This window comes from Athene noctua, chromosome 29 (genome assembly GCF_965140245.1).
Source record: "Athene noctua chromosome 29, bAthNoc1.hap1.1, whole genome shotgun sequence".
NCBI classification, from domain to species: Eukaryota; Metazoa; Chordata; class Aves; order Strigiformes; family Strigidae; genus Athene; species Athene noctua.
Window position 1 is genome coordinate 1,335,585 of NC_134065.1, and position 24,329 is coordinate 1,359,913.

The 24,329-nt window shown below is 43.1% G+C and overlaps 2 protein-coding genes and 1 non-coding gene across 5 annotated transcripts; all 3 read left to right on the plus strand.

The window, feature by feature from the left end:
- Positions 1-515: 515 nt before the first annotated feature.
- Positions 516-13,787, plus strand: KHDC4 (KH domain containing 4, pre-mRNA splicing factor). Of its 3 annotated transcripts, none has more exons than XR_012635299.1 (14): positions 516-623; positions 711-948; positions 3,102-3,230; positions 3,608-3,687; positions 4,300-4,352; positions 5,248-5,411; positions 5,804-6,015; positions 6,570-6,630; positions 7,460-7,517; positions 7,724-7,977; positions 8,329-8,484; positions 9,497-9,581; positions 11,361-11,452; positions 12,402-12,445. XR_012635299.1 is itself a non-coding variant. In XM_074928996.1 (14 exons), exons 1-14 carry the CDS (start codon positions 532-534, stop codon positions 12,599-12,601), a joined length of 1,902 nt encoding a protein of 633 aa, XP_074785097.1. In that variant the 5' UTR covers positions 516-531; the 3' UTR covers positions 12,602-13,787. The 3 variants fall into 3 exon arrangements, 2 of the variants coding, with proteins under 2 accessions (XP_074785097.1, XP_074785099.1); XM_074928996.1 differs by having other exon boundaries at positions 9,469-9,581; positions 12,402-13,787; XM_074928998.1 differs by having other exon boundaries at positions 3,108-3,230; positions 9,469-9,581; positions 12,402-13,787.
- On the plus strand, positions 5,573-5,701 carry LOC141971796 (small Cajal body-specific RNA 4). The gene has a single exon (XR_012635323.1).
- A 161-nt stretch (positions 13,788-13,948) lies between the features above and the next one.
- Positions 13,949-21,149, plus strand: RIT1 (Ras like without CAAX 1). Its single transcript, XM_074929118.1, has 6 exons — positions 13,949-14,061; positions 14,146-14,267; positions 14,805-14,861; positions 15,777-15,850; positions 17,123-17,314; positions 18,399-21,149. The coding sequence occupies exons 2-6, from the start codon at positions 14,171-14,173 to the stop codon at positions 18,627-18,629; spliced, it is 651 nt and encodes a 216-aa protein (XP_074785219.1). The 5' UTR covers positions 13,949-14,061; positions 14,146-14,170; the 3' UTR covers positions 18,630-21,149.
- Positions 21,150-24,329: the final 3,180 nt, after the last annotated feature.

Consider the following 24,329-nt stretch of genomic DNA (forward strand, 5'->3'; position numbering starts at 1 on the left):
GTCCCTGCTGGCCACGCCAGGGCTGGTACAAGCCAGGATGCCATCCATTGGCCTCCTTGGCCCCCTGGGCACACTGCTGGCTCCTGTTCAGCCGGCTACTTAGAGTGGGTTTGACATCCCCTACCAGGACTGGGGACCTGAGCCCCGCTGACCTGCAGGGTCCCTTGGGCTATGCGTGGGCTGTAGCAGTGAAACCTGTCTGTAGTTTCTCTCTGTTATCTGCTGTGCTTCAAGGGTGCCGTTGGCGCACAGCACTGCTTGTGCTAGGCACGGGAAAGCCCTGGAAGGGCCCTGCCTTAAGTAGGAAAAAGGCCAAAGCAACGGCAGGGGACATGAGGCTGGGGCACGGAGCCATCCTCTTTTTTTTTATTTATTTCTTACATTCTCTTTTCGTGCTCCCAGCGGGTGCTGCAGGCCCCGCCCCTCCCCTCCCGCCGCCCCTGGGCCGGCACCCGCGTCCGGCGGCCCCTGCGCGCGCGTCCCCCCGGCACCGGCCGGAAGGGGCGTTCCCGGGCGGCCGCGGCGCCGGAAATGACGCTGCGTCTGGCGCGGAGGCGGCGGAGCCGGGCCGGAGCCATGTCAGCGGGTGGCGGAGGGCAGCGCGACGCGGGGGCCGCCGGCGGGTGAGGCTGGGCCGCGGGCGCCGCCGGAGCTCCCGCGGGGCAGCGCGCTGCGAGGCGGCCGGGGCTGAGGCTTCTCTCTTTTTCCAGGCGCCGCAGTAAGTGGGACCAGCCCGGCCCGGCCCCCGCCTTCCTGCTCCCCGGCACGGCGCCGCTGCCCGGGCGCCCCTTTCCCGGCGGCGGAGATGGCGGCTCCGCTGTGGCGGGTTCCGAGAGCTCCGCAGCCCCCTCGGGAGCGCTGGATGCGGCCGCGGCCGTGGCCGCGAAAATCAACGCGATGTTAATGGCCAAAGGGAAATTGAAGCCGGCGCCCAGCACGGCGGACAAGGTGGGTGCCCTGGGGACCGCCAGGCCCGGAGGCGGTGGACGAGGGTGGGTGTCACTCCGTTGTCTGGAGTCTGCGACCTTTATTAGTCGGAGTAGTTGTCACTGCTAGGGGAAACTATGGAAGTTTGCTTCGTGAAGTAGGATATAACAAAAAACAACGGGAAAACCTTTTTAAAGATTTTTTTTTTTGAAAGAGCAAAACAGTGGCATATCTGTGAGGTCAGTCCCTAAGGCTTAACCGAAGTGATCTGTAGGAATATGGGAAACTCTTCTTTGAAGTGTTTTCTAAGTAGTCCAGCCGATGTAAAAACTGCTATATAAAACAGTTTAAAATATGAGATCAAACTATTTTCATGCTTAAAGTAGTTGCCAGTAAAAGCCCTGTGTCCAAGTTCTAAGTAATTTGGTCAGCTTCTGGTCAGCCCTAACCTGAGCTTTGGGCAACCCTGAAGTGGTCAGGCAGTTGGGCTAGTTTATCGTTGTAGGCCTCTTCCAACTGAACTTTTTTATTCTAAAGCAAGTGTGATTTAAAGGCTGTTTTTAAATTTCAGTAACAGGAACAGTCTTGATTTTCTGCATGTTGTTAGCCCATGCTAGTGCCAAGTTTAAAAGACAGTTTCAAATTTCCTTCCCGACTTGTTCAAATACAAAGTTAACAAGAAGAGTATGTTTTCAGGGCTGTTGTATCTTCTTTTTCACATGCATCGTATTGGTGGGACTGCCAGTTACGCTCTAAGGGTTTACCTCGTGAGGTGGCATCAAAATTAGTATTAGTTTTGTCATTGGCTTTGTTCACAGATAATAGAAGGAGGAGTGGGGAATGTGCCCTGCCATGTATTCTCTGTAGGTTCTGTATCTGAAATGATTGCTAGAGCCTTTTCAATATGTGAGATTTAGTGGGGAGTGTTTCTCTGATTGTTGCTATCAGCAACCCTGGGTGGATTTAGCCCTTGTTTGCTGCACGATGGTGTTTGCTTCTCAGTAGGTAACATCCACCTGAGGATGTGAATTTTCCAGTGTTGAAGAACGTGTGGCTTAGTTTCAGGGAGCCTCCATAGTCATACCAGGTGAAAGTAATAAAGTCTGTTCACTGACTGGCAGTTTGAGACACCTGAAAGAGATTGTGATGTCTCATTCTTCCATCCATGTTTTTTCCATAAGCTCTGGTGGCATTCTGGTGTCCTGTGACATTGTATTGCTGTGGGAACCACTTAACCAATTAATTTGCACATGCGATAGGTTTGTTTTTATTGTGTAGCTTTTGTTAGGAAATGTTCAGTGATAACATTTCCAGACTAACTCTGATGGCTCTTCAGATAGTGAACAAATGAAAATTAAGGAGCCTGAAAGTTAGTGAATGTATTAAAAAAAAAAAAAAGTGTGGAAGGAATGGAGAAATAGAATGCATGCACAATGCATTAGACTTGTGTCCCCCTGTGCCTGCCTTCTGGCTCTCCTGTGAGTGTGGTGCTTCACGTGATATTATGGGAGTGGATGAATACCTTCTGGATGTTATTGGAAGGTTCTCTTTTTATAGAGCCTTGGGTTATGCTTATGGCCGCAAAAGCATTTCAGAATTGTTAGAAGGACATAATATCTAACCCTTTATAAGTAGAAAAAGCTGTAAGGTCTTTTTTGTAACTCCAGCTCTTCTGTCATATCTGCTGAATTTGTTGTGACTCTGTGGGTTTTTCTTTCTTAACATTAGATACTGACACAAAATATTATGTCCGTTTTGTAAAAAAATAAGGGGGAGGGGAGTATAGTTGTAGTGTAGATGAGTTTAGATGTTGAACAGAAATTGTTTGTGTAAGGGGAGTTGAGATGAATTACATGTTTTATTAGTCTCACAGATTTGCCAGAGATGTCAATGCAAGTGTAAAATGCCTCACGTTCTGTTTGAGCAACTTTACAGCTTAGTTCTAAATCTCTTTCTCCGTTTATAGAACAGAAACAGTAAGTAATATATTAAAATGTTATTAAGTAGTAGATATTATGTGCTTTCTGCTAATATTTGTAAAGCTTTTGGGCTCAACAGCTGAGAGGGGAGAATGAAAAGGATATTCACCTCTAGAGTGCTAGGGTCAATTTGCTTATTACATCATTTTCCTCTGCTTTCAAACCGCTGGTCTTTTGCAACGGTTGTCTTTGAAGCTGCAGGCTCTGGGAAAAGGTCCGGCTACAAGTAAAAGCAAAGATGACCTTGTGGTGGCAGAGGTCGAAATCAATGATGTCCCCCTCACGTGCAGAAACCTGCTGACGAGAGGACAGACTCAGGATGAGGTACGTTCAGGATCTATGCCTGGTATTTTAGCCTTGGCAGCATGTTTGTAACTGTTTGTAAAGTTTAAAAGATCTTGCAATAAACTATATATTCAGTGGTTGTTTCCTCTTTTTACAAAACTTTTCTAAGACGCTTTGTTTGGTAGTTTCTTGGTTTGTTCAATAAACTGTTGTGTGATGAGGTAAGGTAGCATTGCTGGCATCCTTTAGCAGGCACTGTTCATTCTCCTACCACTTTATTAATGATTTCTGGTCATTAATTTTTATTTATTATAATTTTTTATACAACAGCATACCATAAACCACTTTGGGGGTTTTTGTGCGTGCTTTGTTTGTTATTGGTAAACTTGTCACTGAGTTTCTAAAATTGTTTGTAGATAAGTCGATTGAGTGGAGCTGCTGTCTCTACTCGAGGGAGATTCATGACTGCAGAAGAGAAAGCAAAAGTGGGACCCGGGTTTGTATTTCTTTTTTTGGGGGATTTTGCTTTTTTCCTCATTGGGTGGCTAAGCAGTGGGGTTTTGTTTGGTTTGTTTTTCATGAGCATTGTCACATTTGGGTGCCAGAGTGAATTGAGTGTTTCAGGTGTTTGCTGTTAATGACAGTACTGACTGCATAGCTGCTTTCCTCCCTGCTTGATAGTGATGGGGCAAAATAAAAACCAACCAACCAAACCACAAATGTGATAGACTGTGCTGAACTACTTCTGACTGACCACTACACTGCATCTCTTGTGCATTTTGCTGAGAATGGGCAAATTTCCAATTACAGAGAGAGATAATATTTCCTAGACTCAGCGCTTTTAGTTAGCGAACCTTTCACTGGTTTGCACTGGTATAACTTTAATAAGCCATCATGTAAATAACTTCTGAATCTTTTTAGTTTTCAGAGCGAAACTTTGCTTACTGAGCACTGTGATAATTAATACGTATTTACTTCCTCCTTTGAAGAGTATTTCAACTCTTTATGGAAATTGTTATGCGTCTAGATAACTGTAATATAATTAGGTTGAATAGATTATTGTGGGTTCTCTGTGAGTTCAATGGAATATTTGTCATTTCCTTTCCAGAGATCGTCCTTTGTATCTTCATGTCCAGGGTCAGACACGGGAGTTGGTTGACAGTAAGTGTACAAAGCATTCTCCTTTTTCTCTCATTATTTGTGATAAAAGGGTTTTACTAAGGGGCTTTGTGACTGGTGTGGATTTGTACTATAAATACCCTGACACTGATAACAGACCCCTTTTAAACACTGATGTTGGGTAGTTCTGAGCAGAGATCTTAGTGCTGTGTACTGCATTAATCATGAAACTAAAACTTTTGATAGGCTGCAAGGAAGGTGGGGGGGAGTGGGTGGGGTTCCTAGGCAGGTACAGCTCTTACACATGAATTTATTCACTGATAACCTGCTGAGATCCCATTACACTGTGTGTGACAGGGCAACCTTCCCTTTAATATACAAATAGGAACGTTTTTGTGAAATATCTACATTTTCTATTAAAAGCACAAAGAACTTCTGTCTTGCATATGTCTGCTGAAAAAGAAAAGAAAACTTTAAACTGTTTAGAATTTGTTTGTTCTGTGTATCACTTCATGGGCATACCTTCAGCTGTCTCTTGAAACGTGAAGCTGCCCACATGTATCCACTTTGATTTCCACGGTCAATAAACAATTTTCCATGTGTTAGTTTGCTCATTCACGCAGATGTTAATTCTATGCAGGGTTACTGTAGATGTTTTGAACATTTGCTAAAATGTGTGGGCTAAAACTGCCCACCTGTGTATATTAGCCTAAACTTTACCAGGGTGGGAGTGGAGAAGGAACCCTGATGCTTGTTGCCAACCTCTGTGATCCCACCCCAGAATGCTATATTGGGCCATGCCATCAGATGCAATCTTTTTGCCTGTAGATCTGCTGTTACAGAATATGGGAAACTAACCTAATCATTTCATGATTTGGTTAATCCGAGCAGTTGACAAGGGTTGAAGTATAAATGAATTTTATATTCTGTCAACTAGGAGCTGTTAATCGAATTAAAGAGATAATTACTAATGGAGTAGTGAAAGCAGCCACAGGTTCTAGTCCAACGTTCAATGGAGCTACAGTTACTGTCTATCACCAGCCAGCCCCTATTACTCAGTTGTCTCCAGCAGTCGGCCAGAAACCTCCATTCCAGTCAGGGGTGAGTAATTAATTTATGTGAATTTCATTGGATACCACTAATGACAAGATTTACTTATTACAAAGTATACATGTAATCTGCTATTTATTAAAAACAACCAACCACAAAACAAACCCCAAACCGAAAAACTACCCCAATAAAACCCCTTGTGTGTTGTGAAAACTGGAGGACTAATCAGACTGAGTCTGAAGAGTGAGACTCAGATGACAGTAGCCTCCTAAAAGAAAAGGGATGGAGAGAGCAGTCCTGCTTAGAGAAAAGCACAGGGCTGACTGTGCCATCTGACACGTCACCGTTCTGACTCTCATAGGAACAAGATTTCTGACCTCCAGTGAAATGAACATCCTGATTCTTAAGAGTGAAATAATAAGCTTTTACTGTTACATTTACAGATGCATTACGTTCAGGACAAGTTATTTGTTGGTCTGGAACATGCTGTACCTACATTTAATGTGAAGGAGAAGGTGGAAGGGCCCGGTTGCTCCTACTTGCAGCACATTCAGATTGAAACAGGTGCCAAAGTCTTTCTTCGTGGGAAAGGCTCAGGTTGCATAGAGCCAGCATCAGGCAGAGAAGCTTTTGAACCCATGTACATCTACATCAGGTATGAGGGGTTTTTTAAAAAAATAATAAAATCCCAGTGACCAGCCATGAATATAGCTCAATGTTTAATCGGTGTAGGGAATTGTTAATCCTGACTGATTTAATACAAATGAAATAGCTTTTGAAAGTGACTTTTATTTTAATAGAGACCTCTCTAAAGTGATAATGCTATCAACAGTATGGTGATGTGGTGTAAAGTGATGCTCAGCCATAAGATACTGCTTTTATTGGGAGCACAGTAAAGCTGTATTCTGTCTGGGCTTGGGTTGTGATGCTGAAACTTGAGAGAAGAATATAAAATGCATTGACCAGTCAAGTCAGCGGTCTGTGCTTGATTCTTGCAGTATTTAGACTAACCTGAATTTTCATGTAGAAAATAAATACTTGTTGCTTTTGTTCATGTTTGTACTAAATAGCTGCAGAGCTGGTAGAGTCCTGCTGAGGTGACTGATCACTTGTTAAAGAGATAAGATCTGACAGCAGGTTGTGATGAAAGAAGTAGCTCCCAAATCAGAACATTTGTGCTTATGAGGGGTTTTTTTTGTATATTTTCAGTCACCCAAAGCCAGAAGGTTTGGCAGCTGCTAAAAAGCTGTGTGAGAATCTATTGCAAACTGTGAGTAGCTCTTATAAATACGAGATATCGGGGCCTGTTGTAGCTTTAGTGTGTGACTGGCTAATGATTTTTTTTTCATGTTCTCAGCAAAACTGTTTCTGTGTTCTGACTAGGTTTTTTCCTTCTAAGTACAGCTGTTTGTTTTGTATAGTGAATAAATGTTTCACAGGATGGAGCTGTAGTAGTGGGATTTTGAAGAATTCCTGAGCAGAACTGGGAGTGGGGGACAGGGGATTGTCTGATTGTATGCAAACATAAAGGAATCCTGCTTTTTTTTTCTGGTAGCTGTAGCTTCCCTTGTTCTAAACGTGCCATGCTGTCTGCTTTATCTTTCCTAAAGTGATTATTATACCCCCAAAATTTTAGAAAATCCCTCGCATGTACTCATAGAAAATTAATTTCTTAGCTTTTCTTACATGAGAGTAAATAGTAAAATGCTGTGAGACAGTCTTTCTGTTAGTATTGGTAATTCAGTATGGGCTACAAAGTCTCTTTGAAAAATACACAGAAGCTTTTAGAGTCTTTGAGTATTTTGTCTCTACTGAAGTAATTAATTTGCCACACTATTTTCTGTGAAAGATTATCCTGTATTTTAGACAAATCCGTCACAGCAACGGATTAGTGGGATGTTCAGCGGGGTTTTGGTCAGTGGGTTTTTGTTTTCAGTTTTTGTTTGGATTGTTGCTGTCTTTATGCTGTGCATAATATGTTCTGTAATCAAAGTCCCCTTATGGTTTTACGGGGATGCATGTTAAGATGCCTTTTTACCTGCAAAAGATTAATATAGTAAATAGATGTTTATTGTCTAATCTTTGAAAATTCTTTGTAGGTTCATGCTGAGTACTCCCGGTTTGTGAATCAGATAACCACTGCAGTACCCTTAGCAGGTAAGTGTTAGCAGCAACGAAGTCTTTGAACTTGCATTCTGCAGAGCTGTACTTAGTTAGTTTTGTGGAATTTATTTACCTGTGGAAGTGTAAGTCCTTCAGTCAAAAAGGAGTCCAGCTTCTTTCACATTTGTAATTAAGTTTTATATTTTTGTGACTCTTGACTGAATTGACAATGACCCTTTTATTCCCCTTTCTCTCCCCAGGCTTCACGCAGCCTGCTGCTATAAATAGCGTCCCTTCCCAGCCGTCCTACTACCCTTCTAATGGGTATCAGTCTGGTTATCCTGTTGTTCCCCCTCCTCAACAACCAGTTCAGCCGCCGTACGGTGTCCCAGGGATGGTACCACCTGCAGTGCCACTGGCACCTGGAGTCCTGACAACGCTGCCTACGGGGGTGCCACCGGTGCCAACACAGTATCCAATATCCCAAGTACAGCCTCCAGCCAGCACTGGCCAGGTACTGCCACAGATTAGTTATTTGCCCTATAATTGCCAATTTACTAAGCTGTTTCTTCACTAACAATAAAATACTTGAAGTAGTTCCAGATGGAGAATGCTGCTTTAGGGTGTTACCACAGGCTGTGATGTAGGTAGCGATAGTGATGAGTTAGAGGTGGGAGCATTCTAAAAATGAAATACTTGTTTTATCTTTAAGTTGTGAATTTCCTTTTAGCTTCTCTTAGGTTCTGCAAAGAGAAACTAGTTGTGTGTTCTGCTTCTATGTATGAAACTCTACATTAAATTAATACTTGATAGGCATATTATCAAATTTTCTTGTGTTTTTTTGTTTTCAACTTCTGCATGCCAGAGTCCACTGAGCGGCCCTTTTCTTCCTGCTGCCCCAGTAAAAACAACCATGCCGACGGGTACACAGCCACAAGTCCAACCCCATCCCCAAGGTCAAAAGAGACGCTTCACTGAAGAACTGCCAGATGAGAGAGAGTCAGGACTGCTGGGATATCAGGTGGAATAAAATCGGCAGTTTTACTTCATTCACCAAAACGGAACTTGGCTGGAGAGAGATTGTTCTTAGCACAGTTTATCTGGCAACAGTCACGCAAGACCTTTGGCCAATGGCAGCAATTGTTCCAAAACATTGAGAGCACGCTTTGGTTTCTTTGAGTGGATGCACTGTCTTAAACTGTGGCTGACTTGATTCGTTGGCAGCTTGCTTTCCATACCCTCAGTATTTCATGAAGCGGTGCGTTCAGGTCAAAGAGATGACAATAGCGTGTTACTGGCTAGTTTAAAGGGAGATTATTTGGGGTTTTTGTTTGGTTTTGGGTGGGCTCGTTTGAGGGAGGGAAATGTGGTAATAACTTCTAGATTTTCCCGTTTACCTTTCTTGCAGGTTGCACTTGAGAGGATTTCAAGGAGCCTAGTTTTAAGAGATTGATTTAATTTTTTTTTAGATAGCAAACATTAAACAGTTGATTTTAATAAAAATAATTTTGAGTTCTTCAGGCTTATATGTGAGAAAAGGGAGTTTCTGCAAATGCCTCTCTGATGATACATCCCTGCTCACAGGCAAAACCCTTTAATTAAAGCTTTGCCCAGAGACAATAAGGAACTACCTGTATGTTAGACCTGATATTAATATCTCAGGCAGAGTTTACTGTGGTGTGAGGTCTATGCAGCATTCAGAATTAGATTGAGGAGGTAATAAGTTGATCCCTGAACTAAGCAGCTATCTTTACTGTCCTGAACTACGGAAAAGGTAGAGTAGGTGATGAGGTGTCTTCCATATTGGTGCTCAGGCATGTTTCTTACTACGTTACCCTCAGTATTTTTAGGAGAAAGCATTTTGTTTAACAATGGCGATGAGTAGTTTCTTCTGCTAGTTGGCAATATGCTCTGAAAAGTTGGGTTTCCTATCATTATCATTAAGGAGCTATAGCTTATGTTGTAGTTGTAGATTTGCTAATGCCGTGTGTTTTTCTGCTCATAGCATGGACCCATTCATATGACTAATTTAGGTACAGGCTTCTCCAGTCAGAGTGAAATCGATGGAGCCGGATCGAAGCCAGCAAGTTCCTCAGGAAAGGAGAGAGAGAGGGACAGGTGAGTGATGAAAGAATTATGTTCAGGCCTTTTGTGTTTCTCATGGAAAGCTTATTTCAGAGATGATCTGTGTTTCATGTTCTTTTCTGTGACTTGGGGGCTGAGGGGGTTGTTCTTCTGTTGTGGGTGTCTTTTTGTAGTATGGTTTTGTGGGGGGGTTTTTTTAAGGAAAAGGACACAAGAGTTACTTTTTCATGCTACATAATGAAAATAGCTGGTTTTCCACTCCTCCCTAAGTCTGTATGCTCTTACTTTGGGTCTAGTATTTTGCCAGTTCCTTGAGATATAACAGGATATTCTTGTGGAAATAGGTTAGCATTTGATGCTTTAAATTATTCCAATTTAAAACTTTTTTCAGATTTGTTTTACAACTTGAAATTTTGCAGCCTGAAGTTTGAGGGAAAGATTTACTTGATATACTCCCTTTTGTTTTCTGGCCGTTATGAAATACATCAGGGGTATTGGTAACATTTTTGATGTTCTCCATCTTGGTGTGTAGCCCTAAATTCAGCACAGCTATTAGAAGTCAGCAGGCATCACTGCTCTTCCTTAGGCACTCCAGTGCATTGAGCCACAAAACTGCTGGGCTTGTACCCTGTCCAACCTGACCCTGAACGCTTCCAGGGAGGGGGGAATCTTCAACTTTTCTGGAAAACCTATATCTTGTTACCATTCAGAAAATAATTTCTTCCTTATATCTAATCTAAATCTTCCCTCTTCTAGTTTAAAATCATTACCCCTTGTCCTGTCACTACAGGCCTTGGTAAAAAGTCTCATCATCTTTCTTACAAACCCTGTTTAGGTACTGAAAGGCTGTAATAAGGTCTCCCCGGAGCCTTCTCTTCTCCAGCCTGAGCAACCCCAACTCTCTCAGCCTCTCTCCATAGCAGAGGTGTTGCTGCCCTCGGATCATTTTTGTGGCCTCCTTTGGGCTGGCTCCAAGAGGTCCCCTCTTGTGCTGGGGCCCCGGAGCTGGATGCAGGGCTCCAGGTGGGGTCTGCAGAGCAGAGTAAAGAGAATCGCCTCCCTCAGGCTGCTGGATACGCTTCCTTTGATGCAGCCCAGGACATGACTGGCTTTCTGGGCTGCAAGTGCATGTTGCCATCTTGTGTCCAGTTTTTCATCCACCAGTATCCCCAAGTCCTCCTTCACAGGGCTGCTCTCAATCCCTTTATTCCCCCAGCCCATATTGATACTGGGGGTTGCTCTGACCCAGGTGCAGGACCTTGCACTTGGCCTTGTTGAACATCATGAGGTTTGCATGGGCCCACTTGTCAAGCCTGTCAGGGTCCCTCTGGATGGCACATCCCTTCCCTCTCACATCTGGACTGCACCGCTCTGCATGGTGTCACTGCAGCCCTGTCACTGAAGACATTGTATAGTATTGGTCCCAGTACAGACCCTTGAGGGACACAACTTGTTACTGGTTTCTACTTGGACACTGAGCTGTTGACTGTCACTCTTTGGACGTGGCCATCCAGCCAGTTCCTTACCCATCTAATAGTCCATCCACCGAACCCATTTCTCTCCCATTTAGAGGTAAGAATGCTGGGGGGGGCAGTACTGAAGGCCTTCAGAAGTCCAGGTAGGTGACATCTGTTGCTCTTCCCTTGTCCACTGATGCAGTCACTCCATTGTAGAAGGCCACTAAGATTAGTCAGGCAATTAAAAGTTGAATTCCTCAGGTCAAGGACTGAGTTACAAATTTGTTTGCTATTGCCTTTGACTCTGTGCTTGTTTTAAAAAAGAAAAAATAAGGGCTTGCATTGGTTTAAATAGGCAGTTGATGCCTCCGCCAGCTTTTCCTGTCACTGGGATGAAATCGGAATCTGAAGAAAGAAATGGTGCGGGGTCTTTACCAGGCAACCATGGTGAGTGCAATGAATAAAATAAACTTGTACGTCAAGTTTCCTTTCCCAAATGAGTTTGTACTGGTCTTTAACATTTGATTAAATTGGTGGGTTTTGCCTGTTCTTTATACTGCACTGTTTTAAGTGAAAAGCAGGTTGTATTGTACTGCTCTAAAATATGTTTGCTGTGATTATATGCACATGATGCTTCTCTTAAAACTTTAAATATCTGTATGAATGAGGAGAGTGTAATTAAGTGAAGGATTAAAGACAGGTGTTTCAGACCCTTCAGTCAGCTGGGGCACAGAATCTTATAGGATTGTTTTGTAACACAGATATGATGTGGCTTTACATTGTGAACAGATGTCTCTAGAGGCACTAAGGAGTATCGGTGGAAGTTGTGGTTCAGGTGTGTATTTACAGACATGAGTTATGTCTGCAAACAACAGAAGTACTGTCAAATTTCATCCTTTCTTAGGGCTGTCAAACATCAAGTATTGGCAACTTGGTAATCATTTTAACTCTCCTGGTAGTTTAGTGCCTTTCAGGTCTGCAGGTACATCATGGTAGCCTGTTTAACCTTAGTTTTTCTACAGTATTGGTCCCAGTGATTGCTCTTCTGTTAGCTTTCTTTTGAACAAAATTTCTACTTTTCTTTACGTATTTATCTCTTTAACGGTGAAATTGCTGTCACTTAAACCCATTTGCTAACTTTACCTTTTTTGTGTGTTTCTTTCTTCTTTCTCTGTTCTCTTACATGGTTCTGATGGATCACATGTGCTGTTGCTGGTGCTGTTTCGTGTGGCCTTCGACCTTGGATGACCATTGGCCTTGTGACCTCAAAATGGTGTCCAACTAACAATTTACAATTAACGTCTTTTTTTATTAACTCGTTTTGGGGCATTTTATCTCTTTATTTTTATTTTTCCTTCTTGGGGGCTGGGGGGATTGTTTTGTTTTCCCCTCCTAGATCATCAAGCTAAGAAGATGAAAACTGCAGAAAAGGGCTTTGGATTAGTGGCATATGCTGGAGATTCATCAGATGAAGAGGAGGAACATGGTGGCCATAAAAACGCAAGTACTTTTTCACAGGGATGGAGTTTGGGATACCAGTACCCTTCATCACAACAGCGAGCTAAACAACAGATGCCATTTTGGATGGCACCATAAAAGCTGCAAAAGAGTTTTCATTCATCTTTTTTCCCCTCTAGCAATAATGCATGTATATTACAGAATGAACTTTGCAAATACGCATTGTTTTTACATTTGCAGAAGCTAAAGGTTCAGTATTCCCCCTTGAAAGGGCTCCATTATTTTTAAAATCCTTATTTCTGCAGTGACTTTGTCAAAAAAAAAAAAAAAAAAGTATTTTGACAGGGCTAGTCCCTTATACAATGGGGGAAGTACTGTAAAGAGAAACTAGGGACGCCTGTTGGTTTGCGTTTCCCATTTTTCCAGGATAATTTAAAAATGGAAAGAGTCAGTCACGCTGACTTCATTCTACACCTGGTGTTCGTATTTTATTGAGTGTTCCTGCTGTCAGCCTGTGTTTGCAGTCCTGTTGAGCTAATGGTGACCCCGGCTTCAATGTTTGGACTTCCAACAAAGGGAAGGAATATACAGTAGTTCTGAAAAACTTGAGGATCGCACTTCCTAAAACTCTTTATTTGTTTTTACTTTAAGCATCTCCTGTAATTCCGCACTGGTTTTTTTTGTTTAAAATGTGGTTTCACTAACCCCACAACTTCTCGTTCTAGCCAGATGTCGGGGCGGGGGGATGCTCAGTTTTTTTTGGATGGGTTTATCTTGCTGCTAATCCCCAGGTGCACACGGCGCTGTAGCACCCGCACTTAATCTTCTCCGATCACCCCTGGATTTGTTCCCAATTCAGCAGTTCAGATGGAACTCCTTCTCGTGAGGTTCTCCCCCATCTCTTAACTCATTCACTCACTTCTACCCCTTCTGTTTCATGGTGGTTTAACAAAGAAAAAGGCAGGCAACAACCCGGGTCCCTGCGGCGCCAGCGACCCCGAGCGCAGGTGTTGCTCTTGCCTCGAAGCGTGGAAGTGGAACCTGGGACTAAATTGTTGGATTGTTACGGACACGCGCTGCAACACAGGCTTTCTTGGCGGGGCGGGCTGTTGCGGAGAGAACTCTTGTGCGGAGAAGTGATGCGTGGAACTGCGATGAGGTGCTGGTCAGCTTTTGAAAGGGGAGAAACAGTTTTTAAAATGGGTTTGTGTGTCATTGCTGCACACTGACAGACCTTGCTGGCTCACTTGTACAAACATCGTCTTTCCTATGTGTTGTAAATAATTAGAACCATACTTTCATTATAAATAAATGTATAAATATCCTGCTGCTTGCTGTTTTTTTTGGGGGGAGGTGATTTTTTTCGGGAGGCAGTTGGCGGTCGGGGGGATCGAACCCGGGACTCCGCGGAGGGGCGCGGGGCGGCGGGCGGGGCCGGCTCCGCGCCTGCGCTGGCCCCTGCGGGCCGCCGTCCGCCCCCCCCGCCGCGGCGCGGGCCGGGCGCTCGCTGGCGCCGGAGGAGGCGCCGCCGCCATTTTGGTGTCGCTGGCTGGGCCCGGAGCGGCGGCCGGGCGGATGCGGCGCGGAGGAGCCTGACGGTGAGGAGGAGGAGGAGAGGGGGCGGCGGCGGGGCAGAGCCGGGCCAGGGGCTGCCGGGGCTCACGCTCTGTTCTCCTCTTCAGCGGCGGTTTCTTCGGCGCGGAGGAGATGGATTCCGGAGCCCGGCCGGGCGGCGGCGGCGCGGCGGGGCAGTCCCGCGAGTACAAGCTGGTGATGCTGGGCGCCGGCGGCGTCGGCAAGAGCGGTGCGTACGGCTCCCGCGGCGCCGAGCCGCCGCCGGTGTGGGGGGAACCGCGGCGGGCGGCCGGGGCGGAGCGGGGCGGCCCTCAGGACCCTCGGCTGCCGCGGGCGGCGCCGCCGCTTTCCCCTCAGCTGCGCGGGGCGGCCCGAGGGGCTCCGCGGGTCGCGCCGGTGGTGGCAGCGCCGGGAGGTTCGGCAGCTGCTGGCGCGGCTCTGGCCCGAACCAGCCCGGTTCTGGGCGCTGTCCCGGGCCCCCCCGCCCCGGGATGTCTCGGGGGCGCCGTGTGGCATCATCGTCTTCCGCGTTTTGGCTGCGTCCAGCTTTGTTTCTGAAACTCGTAACGGCGGGCTTTGTTGAGGTCGAGGGGCTCGTTTCTGAGTTATTTCAGCTATTGCATGTTTCTTTCAAGTCTTGCACCGGGTTTGGTTTTACGTTTTGCTGTTAGTGAAACAATACGCTCAAGCCTGTGCTGAACCGAAAGCTGAAGTGGCAGATGTTTCCCGATTCTTGTGCAATTGTGCCTCTGTTTTTTGTCTCCAGCCATGACCATGCAGTTCATCAGTCACCGGTTTCCAGAGGATCATGATCCCACAATCGGTGAGAAGAATAATCTCTTTTCTCTTCGCTGTTCTTAGCAGGTTAAGCTGTTGTAGAAGCCGTTGCTTTGAAGTATTCAATGTAAAGAAAGCTATAAATGTGGCTGTAATAGAGTCCCTTAGATTACTCATTCAGAGATATGAAGAGTTCTGAGATTGCTGGGAGCTGGGATGCGTATCCTGAGTTTTAAATCTTTGGTGATTTTCCTAGCACATCCATTCAGGCCGCATATGTTGGCAGACAAGGATGAAAAACTGCTAAGTTAATTATTAGTTGTCTGTTCAAAAAATCTAGTCTGTGCTTCAGGTCAGCTCTCTGCTATTGATCTGTCAGGCCAAATTGCACTCTGTGTTTTAGAAACTGGGAGGGATGAAAGTGCCTGATGACTTGTTGCGTATTTTTTGCAGCATCTCTAAGAGAAACCTCAACCAACAGTTGCACTGTCAGTAGAAAAGTGGGAAAAACAGCTGCTTGTTGAAAGTGGACTGCTGTAGTGTGGGAGTGCTGACTTAGAGGGGCAGAATATTTATTGTCTTTCTTTTAAGAAAATGGCAGTTGGTAGTGGCCAGTTCTCTTCAATCGTGAGTGTTTTCTGGCTTTGAGAAAAATGTAACGCTCTTACTCTGTGCTTTCCACCACGGTGTCCAAAATGAATTTCTAGGATGTGGTCACACATCTGTTAGGAATAGCCGCGTACAACAATAGCCTGATTTTAGCAAACAGTTGGGAGGATACTAAATCACACCAGAAAAATTAAAAATTTAATTTGTTGTTAAATGAAGATTAATCTAATGTAGTCTAGTAATATTACAAGATTAGGTTCCTCTAGTGTAACTTCTCTTTGTGAATTGATGACTAATGAGTATTGCAATTGTATTCCAATTTTGTCCTTTCCAACACACCATGAATTCACAGAGGATGCTTATAAAATACGAATACGCATCGATGATGAACCTGCCAATCTGGATATCTTGGACACAGCAGGACAGGTACGTGAATTGGGAGATATTAAGAAGTCTTTAATGGTCAGGTGTAGAGACAGAAATTCTCTGAAACAGGGGTTCTCAACCTTTCCTTCACCATGGACCCCCTTTATACCTTTTGTGGCTGTGGACCACCAACACTTAATTCAAGACTTAAAGCACTAGACTGCATCAAATATTTATTTCAGTTTTCTCATGAAAAGTCTTCAAATTTGGAGAGAATAAGTTGATCTGTTAATGCACTAACTCCTATTACGATACCTTTATTGCAGTGATTCCATATGAATTTAAAATAGTAGCATCAACACTCTTCTTGCTCAGATAGCCCATTTTATGGTATTTTAATGTGCCAATTCTGAATTTGATGCCGATTTTTGCATTAAAATGTGAAAATTTTTTGCATTAGAATGTGATTATTTTTTTTTTCTTTTTCCATTAAAATTTGCTCAAAAGATTTTACAGTTCTTCTCACCTTCCCCCTTGTTTCTCTGTGTAAGGTCACCATATGTTTTTGTTTATGGGTCCAGGGCCACCTCTTGGAGGAACAGACTTCAGCCCAGGTGTGGCCCTAAAGAGGGCCCTTGGGTTAAGAAAATGTCTTTAAGAGAAAAACTGCCTAGTTAAAGTGGGTCCCACCAACCAGACGAGCACCGAATATTCTGGCACATAAGGGCAGGCGTGGGGGGGGAGTTTGAGTATGAGAGGAGCACTGAGGGGAGGGGGCTGTGGGGAAACGAGGCGCAGTGCTTGCTGTGGGCCAGGCCAAATATTTCCGAGCTGGATGTTCCCCAGCCCTGCTTTAAGCCTTCGCAGACCCCTGTGACGACATCGCAGCCCCCCAGGGGTCTGCAGAACACAGGTTGAGGATCATGGCTCTAAAAGTATGCCTGTCTTTTCCCCAAAATTGTTTTTTGAACTCTTGTACTTAGAAGCTTACAGCATCTGTACCATACTATCTGTGGTTAAGCAGCCTCAGACTGTACTCAGGCTTCGTGCACTGCTTCCTCCGTTGCACCTCGCTGTTCATGATGAACAAGCAAGACGTACTGCCTGATAAATGACATGTTGGTGTGATTTCCATAGTGAGGGAAACTTGCTGTTAATCCTAAACATATGTAATATCTTGTCCTATATGTAGCAGGACTAGGAGATAGTCGGCCAGCTTGTTTACAGAGTTCCTGTGCAGCTGGGTTTGGAATGTATATTGTGTTTCCCATTCAGAACAAACTAGAATGTCATTGTATTTGTGCAATTGAAATGTACTTGTCTTGTTTCTAGGCAGAGTTTACAGCCATGAGAGACCAGTACATGAGGGCTGGCGAGGGATTTATCATCTGTTATTCAATCACAGACCGTCGCAGTTTCCATGAAGTACGTGAGTTCAAACAGCTCATCTATCGTGTTCGACGCACTGACGACACTCCTGTGGTCCTGGTGGGAAATAAATCTGACCTGACGCAACTACGGCAGGTAAATGGCACAGAAGAGGCCCACAGTTACAAGCTATTTCTGTTGTATAATGCAGTAATACAAAAGGTTATACTCCCTTTCTTAATTTTTTTGCATATTTACTATATATAATAAATTGAACAGTGGAGAAGTACTTGTTTAATCAAGAATGTGTTGAATAACCAAATACATACAGCAATCAGAAAAGTGAAGTCTTCAGGCTGATGCTTTGGGTGTCAGCTGCTCCTGGTTTTTCTTTTTTTTTTTTTTTTTTTTTTTTTAAATTTCTGAAAGGAGATGCCGTCAATAGATATTTACCATTCCATAAAACGCTTGCAGATGCAAGTGTGCTAAGAATGGAGACGTAATAATGGAAGAATGGAGACGTAATAATGGAGAACTTGGATAAAAGTGGGGAAAAAAAGGAAAATTACTTTCAGCTTAAGAAAACAATAGCTACTGTCTGGGAAAAGAGTTTGAAGCTGAGCTTCATTTGAAGGAAATGTCCTTTAGAAAACAAGTTCCACAGGTGCTGTTTGTATACTGGAGATAAAATGAATTTTCAGAGTGTTGTAGCAGGAAAATTGTGGTGGCTCTGGTAAAACACCCATGCTAAGAGATGTATAGGGTGAAGAGTGGGTGTTGCTTTTCTATGGCCTCTGCAATAAAACCTTTTTGGTTGGGTGGGGTTTTTTTTTTTGGAAAGGTTTTGCTTGGTCCTGGTGTGACAAACATCATAGATTTTGACCAGGAGAAGGATGTAACTTGAGTTTACCAAACTGAGAAGTGCTTGTGTTAGGGCTGACGACTGCTCACGATAAGCAACTTCCAGATTAAGCTCCAAGAAAACAATATTCTTTCAGAGGACTTTGTTGTTTCGTGAATATCCAGAGAGTCTCTTGCAGATGATTACATTGCTAAAGAAAAGTGGTATGTGAAAGAGAAAGAAAAAAAGGTTTGTGTGAAAGATTTAGAGGTCAGTGGAAAGGAGCTGTTCTGGAAGTGAGAGGGTGCTTGCGCAGTTAGAGCAGAACGAGAAATGGTAAATAAATAGATTTACTGACTTGGGCTTTCTTGACAAGTGTGAACTTTTTTTTTTTTTCAGGTCTCCAAAGAAGAAGGCTCTGCTTTAGCACGAGAATTCAACTGCCCTTTTTTTGAAACTTCAGCTGCATACCGTTATTATATTGACGATGTGTTTCATGCTCTTGTGCGAGAAATCCGCAGGAAAGAAAAAGAAGCAGTAATGGCAATGGAAAAAAAATCAAAACCGAAAAACAGCGTGTGGAAAAGACTGAAGTCACCGTTCAGAAGGAAGAAGGATTCAGTCACTTGAACAGAGAGAATTCCTCTGCAAAATAAAATAAAACCTGTGAACACCCATTTGTAACCAAAGCAGTTTAGTGACAACATTTTGACAGCATGTTTTAAACCTGGTGGGACTTCTGTGAGGGAATGCATAACTCTTAGCAGTTGTTTTTGTTTAGAATGATATTCCCTTAATTTTGGATATTTAACTTAAGACACAGTAACAGTTGTACTTTTGTTTGTTGTCATTTCTTTTACTGGATCCAGCAAATGTTGCTTGTGTGTCATTGGTTACAAATGCTGATAGGTTTATGTCCCTGCACTTTTGAATGTTTGTCTTCAGTCACTGTGTACTGGAAGCTGAATTGTGTAAAATATTGCTGAAGTTCTACCCAACCTAACTTAATTAATTTTTTTCCTAGTTGTTTGCACAAGAAAATTTTGCCGCTCTCCGGAGCGGTGACCCACATCACGAGCGGCGGCTTGTTGAGGTCGTGCTGGAGAGGAGTTTGCAGAGTGTGTGTCCTGACTCGCAGCCTTGGCTGCATGTAGATGTCATCAGACAGAGCTCTGCTAGAGTTCTTGGGTTCTCATTGAATAGATTTTTTTTCCGGCAGAAGTAGTGTGGAATACTTGTACAAGTTTATCTAAATTACCAGTTAATCAGCAGTGTTGTAGGTGGGGTTCCAAACAAGCCAGAAAAAGCAAATTATGGTTCCTATGGCAGCTGTAACTTGGCAACAGTGCATGAATATGTAGCATTTTCCTACTGTATATAGCATTTGCTGTGTTGCCGTAGCGTGTGTAATGTAATGATGCTGTAGGTGCTGTAGAAACCACAGCTTTGAATCTTCTGACTTGTTAAAACTCACAGCTGGAATGGTGCGCTGGCTTATTTATTTACAGTCAGTTTTATGTTCTTGCCTTAAAGGAGCCAGTATCTTTGTTAAGTAGAAGTCTCTAACGTGGCCATTTCAGATTACTCTGTGATAAGTATTTTGTAAAGAAAATTACTGATATGGAGATATCTGGGCTCAGAATTTATCTCCCTAATACTGGTAAGATTCTTCCAGTGCAGTCTTAAAAAGTAGGATTGTGGTGCTGTGGAAGGAAGCAGTTAGCTGGGCACAGTGACAGTTGTGACAGGTCCTGTCCCTGCCCAGGCAGCACAGGGGCAGGTTTTGTGCTCAGTAAAGAGCGACTTGGGTAAGAAGGTGCTTCTGAGGCAGACTCTCCATACACAGAGAGATTCTCTGCTCTCAAGCTGACTTACATATGTGTCGGTTATAGAATTTAAATCCATCAGAGAGACACGTCTGGTGTTCGTCTTGATTTTGTTTAATAATGGAACAAATCGTAGGTAATTCAGACATGATCAAAACAAGTTTCTCAGAGAACTAAGTGCCTAGAATCTTTCTGTTTAAGAATGAAAGAGCTTAGTAGATGAAGTGTAGTATAGCTTCTAATATTTTTCAGTTGTGTCAGTAACTATGTTAATCTTACTGATCAAAAATCAGATTTGTAATGTCAGTCTTCGTGTGCTGCATGTGATAGTGCAGTCAAACCTGAAAACTCATATGTAAAAGGATTAGTACAAGAAGTGAGGGTAGCAAATATATAAACTTAAGCTTTTTTTTTTTTTTTTTTTGCTAAACTCCTTATTGCTTAAGATGCAACTGGAAATTCTGTGCCTGTTGGTTTTAAGAGTATTTGTGTAAGATTTAAAAAAATTTCTAAGGAGAAATTTGGAGAGGGTTACATCTTTTTATTTTGTGGCTGAGCTAAACATTTAAATTGGTTTCTGTTTCTCACTTCCTTCCAATGCTCCAGTGTTAATCTACATTGGTAGTAATCACATGTATATTGTTTGAAAAAGGCTGAGAATAATGCAGATGGTTTAGAATTTAAGACCTCTTTTATGTTAACTTTGTGAGCAGTTGTGTGCATCTTTTCAGTAGTTACTGGTTTGGGACTGAAAGCCCTCCTAATCATTCATTGTTGGATTAAATGCTCTCTGTAACTTGGATAAAAACCCTAGGAAAGCCATCTAGCAGAAAATGTGAGGAGAAGGAGGGGACAGCAGTTAAGAAGTTGCTCTAAAAGCAGTCGCTGATTCTGTCATCAAAAATTATTTCAGACCAGTCTTCTGGAAATGCTGAACAGGGGCCTGATGGTGATTACAAGTTACCCCTGTGCTTCTCCTTGATAGAGTAAGTTAACATAAAATAGTAGTCAACTTCCTACAGTCAAAGTTTTCAGATAATATGTAAAGGTAACCTGTCAGCAGCACTGAAAGCTGTCTGGGACTATTTTCACCTTTAAGTAAGTGATGTCTGTGCCTTATGTGATTCCTTCAATGCAATTTAAGTGTTTACTAATGCCTTTTGTGAGCCTGTTGCTTATAGAATTACATCAGAACAGCAGCAAGCACTTTTTTTACACAGTGTTATTCAAAGAGTTTTATTTTTGTCATGTATAAATTTGTACACAGAATTATTGTTTTATTTGACACAATATATAATTTTTAATACAAACACTTGGCATTTGATGTTTTGATCTGTGGTGTCTAGCATGATGGGGCAGCAGGCCATTCAGCCCGAGAGTGCTCATGGTGTGTTTGTAAATTATTTTGGAAAACGCTTATCTTGCTAAAAAAAAAAAAAAGGAGTTGGTAGGTTACATATCAGTGGTGCAAAGCCTAAAAAAAAAATCTGTAATGCCAGTCTGGTGCTAACGTGTTTAAATATGATCTGGACATTTTGCAGCTGTGTCCGTTCACCTTTGTACACTCTGCCTGAGGCGTGTTGACTTCCCGAGTTTTAGTTCTGAGTGGGGCAATAGCAGCTGCATGAGGTAAGTGTCTAAATCTTTGCCCAGATACTTGAGCATTGGGGCAGTGGCCAGAGTATTCCCTCTGCATTTGCCACTGCCTCAGCTTCTCTGTGCATTGGTTGGTTGCATTTTATTTGTACTAGTAGAAAGCAGCTGGGTTTAGACTCCTTTGGGGCTCTGGTATAGTTGTTTTTTCTTCTCTTAAGGTATTTATACCGTAGCCAGACTTGCCACCTAACTCTGGCTAACAGAAGGCTGCTGACACTTGGGCTGAGAGGCTCTCCTTGCAGGACTGGGTGAATGGTGGTCTGGTGGGAGAGGAGCAGAATTTTTGCTTCTGCACGCAGCAGAAACGTCTCCCAGTGCGTTCGCTGGGTGTTGGGAGGCAGCTTCTCCAGCTGCCCCCTCGTCACCGTGGCTCGGAGGGCTCTCGGTGACGGAGCACGCTCGCTCTGTGTCGCTGACTGGTCGGGAGGTTGAACAACACTGACTCTTACCCTGTCCCCTTAGGGCTTCCCAGTGACTCGGCTGCTGTGAACAGCGTCGCCTTGCTCGTGCTCCTTTTGGTTTTTACCCTTTTTTGGAGTTGATGACATTTCCTTCCTATTCCAGGACAGCTCTGCTAAAGAGTCACAGGTGAGATACAAAATACCCAAATACAGTTCACCAGCTGTTTCACCCCCTACTTAATCCTTCGACACACAGAGAGCGAAGGTCTGGAACACAGATACTTTTTCTAATGCTGTGCTCTCACTGATCATGCTGTTGCTCGTGTTACTTACTGTGGGTTGGGCCAGTTTATCCAAAGTCAGTGTGTTAATCAGGGATAGGTAGCAGGTCTTCAGTAATTTTGCTATGTCTCTGTTGTGTTCCCCATAAATATGATTGAGACCAAAAGAACAGGCCGTTCGTGCATCTTTTTTGGCTACATGGCTTTCAAACGTAAACCAAAACAAATTACTTTGCAGACATTTCATACTAAAAATTCATACTTGTGTAGGTGCTGTTGTAAGATCCAGAGATGTGTTAGGGGAAAACCTCTAATTACCTTGTTCGAAGCAGGTGACGAAGAGCTTAGTTTTTAGGCTTCTCCCTAGAAATTTAGAAGCTGTTTCAGTGGTGACCTCTTAAGAGGCATGAACAAATCTGTGGAATGAAAAAATTCCTACCACTGCATTTTTCCAATTCTTTCTCCAGCATGATTTATCCAGCGCCATTTATCTGTCATCTAAATAGTTACAGGAGGTTTTTATATAAAAGCTCACCATAATGGAGACTCTGTAAAAACTACCTTATGGGTCAGAGAAGTGGGTACCACTGCATACTGGTTGTCTGGGTGATCACATAGGTGTGAAATGTATGGGAAAAGAGAGCTTTTCATATTTCATCTCCCTGAGGCCAGGCTCAAAGGCATTTAGGGTTGTAATTACCAAGATCTGCCCACAAACAGCATGTGCATCACCAGGAATGAAGAAACCTCAGCTAAGAAGGGTCCAACACTGTCATAGTCAGCATGTCTGTGTAGTTGAGCAAACTTTGCTGTTTACTGTCTGCATTGAGTGCACTAAAAATATTTCATATGTTCTGTGGTGCTGATGCAGATTTACTTTGCCTGATTTTATTACAGGAGTGCAGAGCTGCAGTGCCTCCTTGCTCTTAATAAAGGTCAGTCTTTTGCTGAGATAAGTTGTTTACAGAAGTGCAAAAGTGGTAAAATTTAAGATATGTGGAGGTTAATTACATGTAACTGAGAACTGGGGAAAAAAAAAAACAAAACCAAAAAAACAAAAACCCACAACCCTGCCATAATTCCTGCTGAATTAAAGCAACCACACTTGTGTCAGAAGAGTGGAGGAGTGAAACGAAATACTGCATAGAAACCAGATTGTTAAGATCTGGGTTACGGACAGCTTGCTGATGCACTGTCTATTTTACACTTTTTTACAATTTTTTTTTACACTGCTTTACTTTTTTTTTTTTTAATAAATCTGCTTGCAAGTAAACTTAAAAGACTTAAGATGAATGCTTCTGCGCTGTGCTTTGTTCTCCAGGGCAAGCAGCTATCTTCTAGTTTGCGCTTTGCCACAGCAGATGAGCAAAGCTGGAACGTTTCCCTTGGTGTGGGCTGAGGTCATTTCTTCCAGTGAGTCTGTGCGTTACATTGACAGAAGATGCACAAAAAAGCTTCTGACGTGAATTCACGCTCAAACGGTGAAACCACTAGATGGCTGCAGTGGAGGAGCTGGTTCCCACTAGCTGGCAGGGAAAGGTTCAGACAAACGCTTTCTTTACTAAGAATCAGCTTTAAACCCTGCATGTGGTGTGAATGCTCCATGAAGAAATAAACCCTAGAAATACAAAAAAAACCTAATCTGAAAACTACCAAAACTCAGCATTGAGAAACATTCCCTTAGGATGACTAAGAAAGGATGAAAAGGAAAAAAATAAAGCTTATTACGTGGCCTAAAGATAAGTGTATGCATAAACATGGCCTCGTTAGTATGCATGAACCAGTAAAACCAGTATTGCCATGAGATCTCAAAGAACACTTGGATGAGTTTTCTTTAATCATTTTTTTATCGTTTTGGATTTTTTTTTCTTTTTGTTTGCTATATTACAAATAATACAGTGCAGCACGTTGAAGAAAAGGTGGACCAGTTCTCCTCTAGAGTCATGGTGTGACCACAGTGGGAGTAATTTGGAAATGCAGATGTTCTTTGCAGAGAATGGTGGTAATAGCAATTAAAAAAAAAAAATCTATAGATTAGTGATGGCCAAGACACTGATTCAGTCTGACAGTATCCAATATGATTAGATAATACTATGTACAGGCTTACTATTGGATTTTTCTCTCTGGGCTATGCAGGGGCATCTTTTCTGTTCAGACCTTTTACAC